Raw genomic sequence first — 16279 nt, 5'->3', positions numbered from 1 at the left:
AATCATGATTTTATTTGATTTACTCGGTTTGTATACCTCCCTGCCCCCATGTGGGCTTGGGGCAGTTTCCAGCATTTCCAATACAAATTCATCTTTAACAGTTAAAACTACAATTACAATTTCAGCAATTGAAATCACAATAATTAAAACACAGAAAAAATGTCTCTATAGATGGCGCTAAGGGAAAAAGCAACCTGAAAAAAAGCGGGGCAGGTTGGGGAGGAAGAAAAAGGGAGAGGATGGAAAAAGGAAAGAAAATGGGAGGAGGAGGAGGAGGAGGGAAGAGATTACAATGGCTGCATGTATTGTGCTATCATGGCAGCATATTATTTGTGGATAAGTGGAAGAGTATCTGCTTGGCATGCAGAAGATCCCTGGAATTTCCAGTCAAAGGGATCAGGTGATAAATAGGTGATGTGAAAGACTCGTGCCTGAGAACTACTGCCAATCGGAATAGACAGTACTGACACTGATTGACCAATAGTCTGTTTCAGTGTAAGGCAGATTCATATGGTTATGTGAGAATTAAGTAGTGTTATCGGTGGTGATGGGAATTCACCCAAACGATGCTTGTTAGATTACTGCAAGACTAACAAAGTTTATTTATTAAGACAGGCTTACCAGTATTTGAGGCAGTTTATCTGGCCGATCTTCCCAGAGCCATCTCTGCTGGCCAAGTGAAACGAAGGGCATTTCTATTGGCCTGGCATCCTTTCGTTATACCTTGCATGAGTGGGTATAAAGAGCAGAAACATCCCCCTGAGGCATTTGCTTCTCCTCCAGCAGTCAGGCACGTTTGGAAGAAAGGGTTCATCAACGTTTGGGTTAAATTTTCAAGCTCTGGAAGCCTGCGGACTTGGTCTCCTTTGACACCTCAACCTTTGTTTTTACCAGTTAATTGGACGAGCCGTCTGTTTTGGAAACATTTTGGTGTTTTTCAAGAGATTTGTTGCAACACCTATCCAAAGCTGTCCAGTCCTAAGAAAAATGGGTTTCTTTCTGAAGGTGGCTGTTTATGCCCTAGTGTGGCTAAGCTTTTACCAGAGGACTGACCGTGGGGTTACCTGAGTGATGAGCCATCCATGAATCTGTCTTACTCTGAATGAGACCATTGGTCCATTTGGGTCCGTGGCTTCTACTCAGACTCGGGTGGCTTGCCAGGGTCTCAGGCTTAAGTCTTTCCAGTGGTGTAATGTCCATTGGGCAATGTGGGCATCTGCCCAGGGCTCAGGAATTTTGTAGGGCATGCTCCTGCGTTTTTATTGTGTGTGTGTGGGTTTTTCACATTTCAGCCTGCAGGGGGCGCATTTTTAGAAATATCAACACCAAAATTTCAGGGTATCATCAGGGGACTGTCCTTATGATCCCCCCCAAGTTGGGTTCAGTTTGGTTCAGGGGGTCTAAAGTTATGGACCTGCACAGGGGTAGCCCCTATCCCCCATTGTTTCCAATGGGAGCTGAGGAGATGGGGGCTGCACCTTTGAGGGTCCATAACTTTGGCCCCCCTGAACCAAACTTCACCAAACTTGGGGGTGTCATCAGGACAGTCTCCTGATGATACCCTGGCATTTTGCTGTCACTAGCTTAACAATTGCACCCCTGACAGGCACCCACAGAAATTTGTCCAAGATTCTTCTGAATTAATTTTTTTCCATTGATGTCAATGGGGAATTTCTGGTGCAGCTGGTGAGGTGCACATTTCTGAAGGTACAGTCACAAACTTTTCTGGGTATCTTCAGGAGACTGTTATGATGACACCCCCCAAGTTTGGTGAAGTTTGGTTCAGGGGGGCTAAAGTTATGTACCCTCAAAGGGGCAGCCCCTATCTTCTATTCGCTCCCATTGGAAACAATGGGGATGGGGCACCCCTTTTGGGAATCCATAACTTTGGCCCCCCTGAACCAAACTTCACCAAACTTTGGGGCTATCATCAGGACAGTCTCCTGATGATACTCTGAAATCTCAGTGCCGATACCTCTAAAAATGCGCCCCCTGCAGGCCAAAACGCAAAAAACACCAAAAAATAAAAACGCATCCAAGAATCTCAGATATTACCTCAAGTTCGGATCGCGCAGAGTTCGGAGTGGGTGGGCTCAGGCCCTTGGCCCTCTGAGGGCCTTTGAATTGGGTCATATCAGGCCAAGCTGAACCACCAAACCTTGCTGCCTGTGCTCCACCACTTGCCAACCCTGCTGCGTCCTCAGATGGATCTTTGTGGGGTGGCAGAACTAGCAGTCAGGGGTACACACACACCTGGCCAACCCACCAACCACACCACTCTCCCCTGGATGCCGCCGCCACCTCCCGCCGCCCACTCGCCCCTGCATCTCGCGCCCTTTCTCTGGTAAGGGGGGCACCTAAGTTCAGCCGGCAGGGAGGGGGGAGCCACAAGCCACCAGGGGAGGAGGACGGGGAAGCTCCGCCTCCTTCCGCCACCCATGGGGGGCATCACACTCAGGTTTTACCCAGGGCTCCAGTTTGCCTCGTTACGCCCCTGAGTCTTTCACATCATTTCCTACCTGGCCTTTCACCTAAAGATTGAGCCAGGGGTTGAGCCTGGGATGCCAAATATAGGTCCTACCAGTGAGCCAAAACCCCTCCTCATAAAAACCATTTCTTCTTCAAGTGCATACTATTCTCCGAAAATCTTCCCCACCTTCTCTCCTGCACTAGAACCTCCCTTTAGCTTTTTATTTTTTTTTTCCTCCCTTAATTAAAAGTTGGATTGATGCAAGCCCTGAAAACTCCCACAGCAAGGTTGTTCTCGGCCTTTCCAGGGTATCTCCCACCCATTATGTGCAGATGGGATTTGGTGCTGTTGAGCACTGATCTGCAAAAATACTGTGCAAGGCTAAAAAGTGTTGAGGAGGGATATGACTGTGTGTGGGGAAAGTCTCTACCAGTTTGTCTTCTTTCCCCAAAGAGAATGCATGTAGGGAGGGGATTATTGTGTACACAGATAACATTTTAGAGGGGAAAGTGGGCCGCCACTGTGTGCCGCTGTGCAACCACTCCTCCCCCCCCCCCAAACTGCACCCTGGAATTCATTTCTGAAAGAGGATTGTCTACCTCCTTTCTCTGAAATTTTACACTGCAGAACCAAAGCCAAGTTCTGACACAGTTTGTAATTGCACAAGCAAAGTGTCTGGCCACGTACAAACAGGCTCTCTACCTGGTTCTTCCCTAGTGGGTGTTGAGGCACATTGTCAGAGTGGATGTTTGAACCGTTCACATTGCTATTCTGTGTGGGTGGAATTTAATCAGCATTTCTGTCAAAACATCCATTTTAATGAACACCGAGTTCCTCAATAGCAAGGCAAAGAGGAATCAAAATGGGGCTGCACAAAACGGGGACACGTGCATTTCTTAGCCATCCCGGCTCAAGCCAGAGAGGACCTGTGGTGAATTTACAACCAGTCCCAGAACTGCCTCTTTGAAATCTTCCTTGTTTTTCTACTGTTATTCTTTAATTTACTCTGGGTCCATGCCCAGCTTTCTTTGCCCACGTGAAATGCAGAACATAGGCTGTGACGGTCTGGCCAGCCAATAAAATGAGGAAACAGATCCTCCCAGCACATTTTGGCATACAAAATGCCCCCCCCCTCACTAGTACACAGTATTTACTCAAGTAGGAGACCCTTGCAGCATGTGCAGAGCCTGTGGTGTGTGCTTTGCATTATTATATCCAAATGAGTGGTGTTCTTCTTTGGAGAAGAGAATATTCCATATTTCTCATTGGTATTCAATGAGCATCACGAATGCTACTATGCAGTCATTTGTTATTGCAAAGGACTCGGTGCCGTGTGATATGTCCATAATTCCCTCCCTTTGATACATTCCAGCTAGTCCTTTGTTAGCATTTAGCCTGAACTGAAAATTCAGACAAAGCCCAGCAGTAGAATGCTGTCACTGGTGCCAACACTTTGCTTGCTGTTGACTCTTGTAATGTTCTGCTAGCGTTGGGGCTGGAGCAATGGAAAAGTCCCGGATTCTCAAAATGGGACACAGTCCAATCTGCGAAGATAGGAACAGTTGCTATGAGCAGAACCGAATGCTCTCCTAATACTCTTCTGCCTCTCGGACTTGGATTTTGCATATAACAAGATTGTCTCGAAGGTATTGCAAACATGGGCATTTCTGTGGGCTCCTTCGACAAAGAGGAACTTTCTTTCCTCTCCCTTTCTGCAGAAGCCCCCAATGCTCTCTGAAATCTTGTTTTGTTGAATCTACTAGTCATGGATCCAAACTGGTTGTGGCCCACCCACCTTGGGGGAAAGGGGAGGGAGGGTGGAGGGGCCCAGCATCTGGTCATGGCCCACCCACCCTGGGGAGGAGGTTAGGGTTAGGGAGGGCTTCTCCATTTGCACCATCCCAAAGTTTCTGCTTTGAGATAAACTTCCCTTAGGACTTTGAACTTCATGGTCTGTGGTTGAAACAGCCAGGTGAGCTACCTGGGATAAATGGAGAACCACTTTTTTCTTTGATTGCGAAAGTTGACATTTCCAGGTGTATTCCAATGTGTTCAAATATTTGCAAAAAATCCTCTACCTTCTTGGCTTTAACACATTTTCTTCATGCCTCTTCACATCATTTGCTTCCCTAATCTTCCGTTTTTTCTTTTTCTTTTTTTGCAAAGAACAGGAGGAAGGACTCCTTTTGTTACCAGGACAAACGGCCCCATGATCTCAATGAGATATGCATTCCTTTGAAGATAATGCAGGGTAGAGGAATGACGTTTGCATTTGTATGTGGATCTGAATGTCAGTGTCACTCCTCTGCCCGTATGATTTTCAGCGGCTTGTGCATTTTGGTGCAAATCTCAGTGCAAGGGAAAGTTGGCCTAGTTGCCATGGCAATGGAGACATACTCCATCTCCACACACACACACACACACACACACACACACACACACACAAACACACACACACACACACACACACACACACCACATACCTTTGCAAACAGTTTTGTAACTTTTTGTCAGGGCTTCAATAATTGCTGCAGGGAAGTAGGGGGCTAAAATATTCTGAAATGAGCCACCTTATATATACACCATTTGGCTCAGCACTGCGTACTCTGGACTCCAAGCCTTGTTTAGGCCCAGGAATGAATACGGGTGGGAACATCAGCCATGGGATTGGCCAGGCATGACAAAGCCTGCGTATTAGTCAGGCCTGGAATGAATACTGGATCCTGGCCTTCAGTCCTTGCCCAGTCAACAGAACAGCCCTTTCTGCCTGCTGCACTTCCAGAAGCTGCCAATGAACTTGGGGGACCCTGAGCTGAAGAAAAAATATTCTCAATTAGTTCTGGATATTGCTGTCTACAGCAATAGTGACTGCTTTGGAAAGGCAGGTTATTTTTTTTTTTAAGTCTTGGCCATATATTTTTAAGCCCAGTAACAGAGGTATAAGTTTTTGAAAGTCAAAGCGCCCTGTGGTTTGAAAGCTTATACTCTGGACATTTTGTTGGACCTAAAGTGCTGTCGTACTCAAATCTTACTCTTCTACTGCAGACCACCATGGCTGTGTGTGCGTAAAGCCAAGTCACCATGAAAAATCCCATTGGATGGATGTCAGAAGCTTTAACTAGGCCAAATACTGGGAATTAGGACTTGTGTGGGTGTCCATTATTCCTAGTAATTCATCTTGGACTTTTTGTCGTAGTAATTCACATTTAACAGAAATGGTCCCATGTGATTGATTATTTAAAAGGGCTTTTATTTGAGCTATGGCAGCTTCAAGTTTTTCCTGTGGCCTCTCCTGTCACAGTTGCATTCTGGGCTATGTAGTGTCGGGGGTCTTAAGCATGTGCCAGGATTTCTGTGACAGTGGAAAGGGCCGAAACTACAGTTCCCAGTTTCCTGCGCTAACACGAGGGTGCCTGTGTGTGTGTAAAGTGCTGTCAGTTCACAACTGTTATGGTGACCCAGACAGTGAGAAGCAGAGCTGGTTTGCTATTGCTTCCTCTGAAGAGTCTTCCTTGGCGGTCTGCCAGTCAAGTACTGACTCTGCTTAGCTTCTAAGATCTGCCGAGATCAGGCACCATGCTGTCTTCCCTCCCACCAACCTACCTGAAACAAAGTACCCTGAAAGCAAAGAATACATCCTGATGGTGCATTGAGTGTCTCATTTCCTATTTTCAGAAATATGTCCAACTTTGAGGTGTCCTCCTCTCAGACGATCAGTTCCCCGCAGAGGTCTAAGCGAGTAAAGGAGAACACCCCGCCTCGCTGTGCCATGGTGCATAACAGCCCCGCCTGCAGCACCACCGTCACGTGTGGGTGGGGCGATGGGGCTTCCAGTACCACACGGGAGCGGCAGCGGCAGACAATAGTCATTCCTGACACGCCCAGCCCTGCAGTGAGTGTTATCACCATCAGCAGTGACACCGATGAGGAGGAGGAGCAGAAACATGCACCCGTCAGGTGAGGAGACTTTGTATATGCTTACCACGTGTGTTTGTGCAAGAATGAGAATGTTAGATTCAGAATTGTGATGCTGCTGATTAGTGCATTGCCAGCAACCCACAATCACTTTTCCCAGTCTTCTTCAACATGCTGACACAACTGTGTCTGAAGCCGTTTTCTCATTAATTTCAAACAGTCTGAATACCTCATATGCCCCAGGGGATATGTTTATTTATTTGGTTTTGATTGTTGCTTTTCCCCTAATGGACCCAGGGTGGCTTACAATATTAACATGAGTACAATAAACTACTAAAAATCCAACCTAGATCTTATGGCGATTTAACTACCATAAATGGGGGGGGGGGGGGGACTAAAATCCAAACAAGTGCAAAGTAGACCTAAGGATGAGCAAATAAAGAGAAGGGAGGCCAATGGTGGTAAACTGTAGTGGCTTCAACCATATGCCTGGTGGAGCAGCTCTGTCTTACAGTCCCTGCAGACCTGTATCAGATCCCACATAGCCCAGGTCTCATGGCATAGCATTCCACCAGGTTGGGGCCAGACCAGAGAAAGCCCTGACCCTCGTTCAAGCCAACCACATATCTTTCGGGCTAGGGATCCCCAAAAGATTTTCACTTGCTGATCATAGTGATCTCCAGGGGACATTGAGACAGATGATCTTTACACTGGCCCCATACTGTTAAAGGTGAATACCAAAACCTTGACCCTGATCTGGTACTCCACCTGGAGCCAATGCAACTGGCAGAACATCGGTTGAATATGTGACCACCACGGTGTCCTCATAAGGACCCACGCTGATGCATTCTTCTCAAGATGGAGTTTCCAGAGCAGGCCCAAGGGCAGCTCTGCATAGAGTGAGTTGTAGTTGTGGAGGAGAAGTCGATCTATGGCTACCAATCTTGATCCTCATTGATCTGAGATTGCAAATGCCTTAGCAGACCAGGTGCTCGGGAGCAACAGCAGCAGAAGGCCATTGCTTTCACATCCTGCATTCAAGCTCCCAAAGGCATCTGGTGGGCCACTGCGAGTAGCAGAGTGCTGGACTAGATGGACTCTGGTCTGATCCAGCAGGCTCGCTCTTATGTTCTTATGTCCAATCTAGAAGTGCCGGTTGCATGGACTAGTGTGACTAGGTCAATTTGAGACAGGTAGGGTGCCACTGATCTCACTGGGTGAAGATGGTAAAAAGCCAGGCGGGCCATCTGTGTAACTTGTACCCCCATGGATAAAGAGGCATCAAGGAACACACCAAGACTCTTGATGATTGGAGCAGGGGTCAGCTGCACACTGTCAAGAGTCGGCAACTGGTCTCCCAAACTTCCCTGGCCAAGCCACAGAACCTCCATCTTTGCTGGATTCAGCTTCAGCCAGTTCTCTTTTAACCATTCCACCATGGCCCTCAAACAACTGGCCAACCCATCTAGGGCAGCATTTGAGAGCCCGTCCATCAACAGATATAGCTGGGTGTCATCAGTGTACTAGGGGCAACCCAGCCCAACCCTCCAGACCAGGGGTCTGCAACCTGTGGCTCTCCAGATGTTAATGGACTACAATTCCCATCACCCCCTGCCAGCATTGTCCATACTGGCAGGGGCTGATGGGAATTGTAGTCCATGAACATCTGGAGAGCCGCAGGTTGCAGACCCCTGCTCCAGACCAATACGGTAAGAAGATGCACATGGGGACCTTTGGATTACATCAGTGATATCCAGGGTTGTATCAGTCCATCATTTCCACTCAATTTCACTTAATTCTCCTCCTCATTACTGTCCCCATTCCATGGCTTTTTGCCCAAGCAGGTCCCAAGATTTTCAGCATAACTTTTTCATTTCCCCCCCCCCTTTTTTTCCTTTCTTTTTTGGGGGGAGGGGGGCAAGGGAGATCCCCTCTTCCCTTTTTCAAAAGCAGAAAATTTGATTGGATCCAACTCTTTGTATTTCTGTAAGGTTTTATTCAGCAGTTTATAGCTGGTTGTCAGTATGTCTTCTACATGTGCTTGGAGGGATAGGTTTGAATAAAAAAAGATGAACGAGCGAACATTTATTTATTTATTTAAAACATTTCTTTAGAAAACCACAATTATTGAGATTCGCTAAACACCTAGCTCTTTAACTGTTCCGCAGCTCCTACAGTTACAGAGTTCTGGTTGGAATACATCCAAAGACAGCATGAACTGGGTGAAGTGAAGAAGGCTATTAGATTGTAATTCTTGATAGTTAAGATTGTCACCTCCTTCCTCCATATGCACTCCAGAAATAATCTGGAGTAACTGTATGCATTTCCTGGATGTTCTCTGGAAAATTAATCTGGATTCTGGATTGTAAGGATTTAGGTCAGGCCAGCAGGTCCTGGCATATAGTAATGAAAAGCCTGCTAAGAGATGGATTCTCTGCAGATGGGGAAAAATCATTTCTCAGGTTTCCCAATAATGATGTTTACATGGCTGTGTTTCTTCCATCTCTGTATTTTTCACTATGCAAATGCCCATGTGATAATGGGAAGAAATTCTCCTATGTAAGCTAAAATATAAATCAACGGTCTTTCCAAATATTTTTTTCCAAAAGATTGCAGCCCTGATGTATGCTTGCTAGGAAATAAGTCCCTTTGAACTTGGTGAGGTCTACTTCCATTTAGAATCAAGCTGTAGGAGAAAGTATATATGTGCACATGATTATGAGATACATGGGTCATCTTATAGAGTACTAGAAGAAATAGCATTGTGAAGAAGCTGACTGTGTTTTAATCCACCATCTTTATGTATATTTTTGTACACCTGTTTTTAAATCAATCGATATTTACAACAATTGTTAGGTAGAAAAACAGCAGGGGGAACCCCTAACTCCTAAATATCAAGGAGCTAAGAGGGCGTCAGGAGTATTTTTTTTATGCAAGTCTGCCATCTAATGGAAACAATGTTTAAGTGTGATAAGAAATACAAAAGCTTTGAACTAGAAAAATATTGACTTTAATTTTATTATGCATTCAGATAAATTTAATGAAATAGCAAAACGTTGAATTAAATGTGTCCCCAAATAAAGGAGTATTCAAACTCCAGCAGTGCATTTTAGAAACCCTAGTTAATGTTTGCTCTTTTGAAGACTGTCTCCACTGTATTTCCCTATTGAAATCATAGTGATTATGGGTAGACCATGAGAAAAAAAATGTCAAAAACAAAAGCGTTAGAAGAGATTGGGCAGACTAACCCACAGCAGCAAGCAAGCTATATAGAACTCTTCACCAGGCTGGAAGTATAGACCAAGAACATATTAAACAGAATTGGATGAAACCAGGTACAAGATCAGTGTCAGGTTGTGCCAAAGAATATTGGGACAAAGAAGCAAAAAAGGCCAATCAATCAGTCTATTATGGTCGTAGACCGGCATAAGGTAGATAAGATACTTACAATTAGAAGAATAAAATATATTAAAACTTTAAATATATATCTAAAGGAATCTACTGGCAGAAGAAAATTGGGAACACAAAAAGGGTATCGAAACAAAATAGTAAAACAAAACAAGGCATAAGGGAACAATAAAGTTAGTCTAACAAAAAAATTCTATTTTCCTACAAGGTGTAAGGTGAGAGTGTGAGACCTATCCAAGGTAACCCACCAAGCTTCCATGGTAGAGTAGGGATTTGAAAATGGATCTCCCTGGTCCTGCTCCAGCACTGTAACCTGTGCTGCACGCTGTCTCCCCATTAAAAAGTAAGTACAGCTGGGTGCGGAGAAAGACAATTTAACCCTTTCATCCTCCCCCTCCTTTATCAGTTGAGCTCCTCACATTGTTAATAGCCCTTTTACTGAACTAAAGATGAACAAAGAAGCAAGTATCAAATGGATATAGGAGGGGAGAAGAACCCTCCTTAACATCTGGCCCTGATGAATATCAGACCCATAACCTGTCAGATCTACTTTGACCCTCTGTCTTCTAGGTCTATACACATTTTTGTTGAAATGGCAACTTCTCACTTGATTAAATATCTCAGAAACAAATGAGGGAGGGTGATAGAAACCAGTAATGCAAATATAGGCGGCATGCTCTTTGGGAGACATAAATCCTTGGAGTAAGCAAGTGCAAGAATGTTGTGGGTGACTGGCAAGCAGAGGCGGGCCAGCAAGAATTGCTTTCACACTAGGTGGGCAGAGGGTAATTTCACATGCTACCAATTCCAGCATAACAGAATGTGGTCGGGAGAAGTGATTGAAAGGAAAGGAGGCAACGATGCACCCTTCATTACTTTACACTTCTAAAGAGAAGGGAGTTTTAGAAAACAAAGCACAGATGCTGATGGTTAGGAATCAACACTGAGAAGAGAGAAATGTTTCCCCTCTTTGACCTGCCTTAACATGGAGTTGTTTCACACATTGCGCTTAAAATTATTTGAGTGCCATCTCCTAAAAATATGAAGCTTGAATTCAGCAAAGAATTTTTGCAGACAAATTATCCTACAGATACTACATTTATTTGTTTGTTTGTTTGTTTTCTTTAATAGACTTATATCCCGCCCAACCCTGCCCATAGCCAGGCTCGGGGTGGCTCTTACAAACAATAAAACACGGCATAAGGCCTAAACATGAAAATACAGTTAGAATATTAAAATCTGAATTCAGATGGCGACAAAATCATATCAGTACAACCTATAAAGTCTCAATTTTCTAATCACAGAAGAAGAGTGGGGAGAGGAAAGTGTAAACTGGAAAGGGAGGCACACCGTTCGAGTGTATAACCACAAGCATTCGTTGATATTTAAATTTAGCAATCCACTTACAGTTGGTGACAATGGGTCAGGAGGCTGGCAAGATCATACCAGAACAATTGATGACCTCAACTACCTCTGTCTTATAGGCCCTGTGGAATGGATTAAGATCCTGCAGGGCCCTGGTGTCAGCTGACAGAGAGTTCCCCCGGGCTGGAGCCAAGGCCCAAAAAGTTTTGGCTGTGATTGAGGCGAAACGAATGTCCTTAGGGCAGGGACCGCCAGCAGATTTCCATTGGCAAAACGGAGTAATCTCTGCAGGCAGTATGGGGAAATATGGGAAAGGCAGTGTGATTGACCAAACCAATTTGTTGAAATTGGACACAACCTTTTTTTAAAAAAAAACATAATTTATTGTTTATAACTGTAAACCAGGTGAAGGCTAATATGCAGCCTTACCTGACACCCTTCAGCATTGGTATTGTGTCTGAAAGTTGGACTTGAGGGCCATATTTAGCCGGCATTTGATTTGGCAATGTTGGACCATAATTAAACGTACTAGTCTTTTATCACTCATAGCTGTGTTCAGTTTCCTCCAGAGTTTAAAGCTGCAGCAAAAAAGCTCATTTCATCTAGTGAAACCAAGCCTTGTTTGAGGAGTTAAGCCTTCCCTTCCATCTTTGCACAGCCCTGTTGCAAATTGAGGCTGCACTAACAGGCACTTTTGCAGACAGAGATGTCTGATTTTTGTAATCTGGAGATCAGTTCTAATTCCAGGAGATTCCCTAGATTAGTGATAGTGGACTGATTTGCCCGTGGTTCTTGCCACAGATCTGGTTGGAGGGGTGAAAAGAGACCCTAGCATAGGGAATAGAAATAGATCTTAAATACATGTATGTGTTCATTTTCCTTTAATTACACTAATTTTCTCTATCATTGTTACTATTCTTTATGTGAGCTGTATGCTCAGAGGTGGGATCTAACCAGTTCTCACCACTTCTCTAGAAGTGGTTACTAATTTTTTCTGAGTGCCAAGAAGGGGTTACTAAAGCAACCTCCCTGCCCAATAGGGACTGGAGGTGCATGTGTGTGGCGGCGCCACTGTTTGAATCCCTCCACCATCGGAACCTGCTATTAAAATTTTTGGATCCCACCACTGTGTATGCTTATTCATGACCAAGAGAACTCCAGGTTATGGTAGCTATAGGATACTTGGCCCTCATCTGTTTGAACACTGGTATTTCTTTCTTTCACTTGAGAAGTGTTTCCACTTCAAATGAAAGCCTTGCCTCCTGATAACTGAGCAACTGCACTATTTATGAGGCAGGTTCATAAAGGCCAATCCATCCCTCAGATGAAGCGATCTGATTTCTTTTGTGCCATTTCAAAATTCATTTTAGAGTGATAAAAGAACCTGTTTTGTGAGCAGACATAGAAAATCTGTCTTGTTCCATAGAATGGCCAACACAAGCCTGCAAAATTTATGGTGTGCCACAACACAGGCTCTTCGTAAAACGTTGGATTAGCATATTAGGACACAGCAGACCACACATCTACCTAAGCACGTGCAAGAAACTTGATGTGTTTGTTTACTTATAAGTTCACTTTTTATCATGCCCTTTCCCTTAAGTCAATCTTAGGGCGGTTTACAGTAAAACAATCTAAAATTAGATACAATACAATTAAAATCCTTAATTAATAACCTGGTCACACTATCATATATACAAAAATGGGGACCTATCAAAGAAGAGAGAAGACAGAGGAATGGAAGACCTAGAAAGGGGCTGATGGGAATTGTAGTTCCTGAACATCTGGAGAGCCGCAGGTTCCCTACCCCTGAGCTAGATGAAAGCTATCACAACCATAGGCCTGGCAAAACATCTCCGTCTTATAGGTCCTGTGGAACTCCATCAGATCCTGCATGGCCCTGATCTCATTTGACAGAGAGTTCCACCAAATGGGGCCAGATCTTAAAAGGTTCTGGCTGTGGTTGCGGACAGCCAGATGGTCTTTGGACCAGGAACCACCAGTAAGTTGCTGCCAACAGAATGGAGTATTGGGAGCCTTTCAACCAGTGCTTGTTTTCTCTGAGCACAGCTTCCTTCCTGTTACCATTTCAAAGGAAAAGGTTTGTCCTTTAAAAACACTGAAAAACAGGATGACCCCAGTTCTGATTGCTGAACCAAGAGTGGGTTAAAGGGTTAAACCCCTTCTCCTTTCTCTGCATGGCCTCAATACAAGTTGAGGCTGCATGACCCTGTATATTGGCATTTTATAGATGTACAGGATTGTTCATTGAAAACTTAATTTCAATCATTATTTTTGAAGTTTTCTGTGGAGATTTTTTGGTATTTTGGATATTTTTATTTTTGATAGTTGGCTTTCTGGTGAATGGGAGAATCTGGATAAATAGAATTAAAAGCCCTTTTAATTGTTGGGACCAATGGCATATATTGTCATTATAAATTTAAAGGGGTGCAAACATTGTTCCATCAACCCAGGGATACAAATTCCATGTTTCTGTGACAGAGTTAGGCATTGCTATTGGTGAGCAATCTCGGACAGCCCAATCCAAAGGGTGGGGGGTATGGTAGAGTGATACCTGTGGATAGCACCATGGCAACGTACCTGTGCTGCTTCCAGTGGGGTTTCAGGCAGTGCTGGAAAGGGGGAAGTTGTTGTTGTTTTTTAAAAAAAAACTGTCCACCTGAAGAATCCCATGGGGAACACTGACTTATGCCACACTTTTTGATGGTGTAAATTGACTGCAGTGTAGGGGGTGTTCCTGGACCAAAAGTCAGTTGCAAGCCAACTAAAGTCAGCCCTGCCGCCAGGAATACCCCTCCTCCATGCTGGTGGAGGCTGTTGTGGTGAAGGCCCTCTGCCGCAGGGCCAAACATCCAGGTTTGGGTGTGGCAGCAGGCAGCTGCCCAGGTAAGTCCCTCTGCACTAGCATCCATGGCCCTTTACATGGTGCTGGTGGCCTGGGCACCCACGCAACCTTTCCACCACATCCAACATGGCTTCTCCATCACCACCTTGAATTGCACAGTAAGAAAACCCTCACCTAACCAAAATTTCAGGATCTTCAGGTAAAACCCATGACATGTTTAAAATCAGAATAATCATGAGGTATACATAAGCCCAGATTTCCACCCCAAAATGCCACATCTGTTGGGAAAAAAACATTAAAATAATGCTAATGAAGTGATTATAAGAACAGAAAAAGGCAGGCCGTGAAATAATGGCTCATTCCGCACATGCAGAATAATGCACTTTCAAACTGCTTTCAGTGCTCTTTGAAGCTGTGCGGAATGGCAAAATCCACTTGCAAACAGTTGTGAAAGTGGTTTGAAAACACATTATTTTGTGTGTGCGGAAGGGGCCAGTGTTGAAGAGATTCAAGAAAACTCTTATTGGATTCTACAGGGTGTTTGTCTCCCTTCTGAGGTGGCTTCTGTCAACATATCTAATTACCAAGCTCTTTATACACTATCCATTCCTTCTCATCATTTTCAAAAAATTATAGTTGCCATAACAACATAATGCAATCCACACAACATTGCTATTTTCTGTCGTTGAGCCTAGGTGCCATCAAGAAGATCAGTCATTTGAACAAATCCTTCAGACTCCAAAATAGGATGTCACAAGCGGGGACTGTAAGATTCATCCAGGGGGGAATCCCATCCTTCCCCGCTTGTTGACTCAGAGCCCCATTCAAAGGATCCGCTCATAGGAGCAGTGGGGCAGTTGTGCCGACAGACTCGCCCTCTCGGGGCACTTAACCTGGCAGAGGAGCGAAACCGCTGCTGTGCAACCACCACCCCCAGTGCAGGAACGCAGCGCGGGACGCCGTACCAGCATCTCATTGCCCCTGCCTGTGCAGTGGTTGGGGGAGGAACCAACATTAGTTGGCCCTCCTGGCCATTCACCCAGTTGACGCTGGTGATGGGGAATTTGGACTTTCCTGTCCCTTTTGGGTTGCATCATTCTGCCTCACAGAGGCTTCTTGGTGGCAGGGAGGCTGTTTTGTTTTGCAAGCCTCCTTGTACCACCAGGAAGTCTCTGTGGGAGCCGTGGCCAGGAGCCCGGCTATGGGTGCCTGGCTCATGTCATTGGCAGTTTAGCTAAGATAACAGCACTTTGGTGTTTCCAGGTTCAAAACTTATTTATTTAGCTATTTATTGATTTATTTCACTTATCCTTCACTAGATGCTCGTGTAAAAAGTATCCATCACAAAACCTTGCTTTAATATTTGGAATCATCATTTTGTTTTGAGATATGTTCAATATATTCTGTTCAGGTTAGAATGTATGATGCAGCTGGGATTTGCATGTGGAAATTTGTATTATTGTGAAATTTGTATTTTGTAACTGGATGGCAGAGGGACTGGGTTGAAGGGTGGGAAATAACTGCAGTATGATGCAGAGCTATCTCAGTCTACGTCCACTAATTTCAGTGACTTCAAAGGATGTGGAAAGGACGGTATGCACGGTATAGAAAGAGTGGATACAGAGAATGTTTTCCATGCCTTGCATTATCTCTGTCATGTCTGCAATCAGAAACCAAAAACCAGGATTAAGGTGCAAGCACGGGAAGCTAAGCACAACTTTGGGGCGTTGAGTGAGACTATTGAGAGCCAGTGTGATGTAGTGGTTAAGAGCAGGTAGATTCTGATCTGGAGAATTGGGTTTGATTCCCTACTCCTCTGCCTGAGTGGCTGAGACTTCCACAGATGTATTTCCACAGATGGTGAAACAGATGTATTTCCACACTCCTACATTCCTGCTGGGTGACCTTGGCCTAGTCACAGTTCTTCTGAACTCTCTCAGCCCCACCGACCTCACGAGGTGTCTGTTGTGGGGAGAGGAAGGGAAAGGAGCTTGTAAGCCACCTTGAGTCTCCTTACAGGAGAGAAAGGTGGGGTATAAATCCAAACTCTTTTTCTTCTTCTTTCAAAATATCAAAACTTGGGGACACTCAGTGAACTCAGCACTCAGTCATTCAGGGCAGAAAGCTGAAAATACCTCTTATTGCACTTCTTATTTAACCTGTGGAACATATTGCCTCAGGATTTGGTGATAGCTGCTAACTTAAAATGTCTTTAAAAGGGAGTTCTACAAATTCATGGAGAATAGGGCCCATCAGCA

At 44.6% G+C, this 16279-nt stretch overlaps 1 protein-coding gene across 2 annotated transcripts in view; it reads left to right on the top strand.

Moving 5' to 3' along the window:
* The window catches only part of HIPK2 (homeodomain interacting protein kinase 2), a 177571-nt gene that overhangs the window by 153787 nt on the left and 7505 nt on the right, over window positions 1-16279 (top strand). For both annotated transcript variants that reach the window (XM_048499564.1, XM_048499563.1), the window contains exon 12: window positions 6146-6427. In XM_048499564.1, coding sequence (XP_048355521.1) covers window positions 6146-6427 — 282 coding nt within the window. The remainder of the gene's footprint in view (window positions 1-6145; window positions 6428-16279) is intronic.

Source organism: Sphaerodactylus townsendi, linkage group LG06 (genome assembly GCF_021028975.2).
Source record: "Sphaerodactylus townsendi isolate TG3544 linkage group LG06, MPM_Stown_v2.3, whole genome shotgun sequence".
Lineage (NCBI taxonomy): Eukaryota > Metazoa > Chordata > Lepidosauria > Squamata > Sphaerodactylidae > Sphaerodactylus > Sphaerodactylus townsendi.
This window is presented reverse-complemented; position numbering and strand designations above follow the sequence as displayed.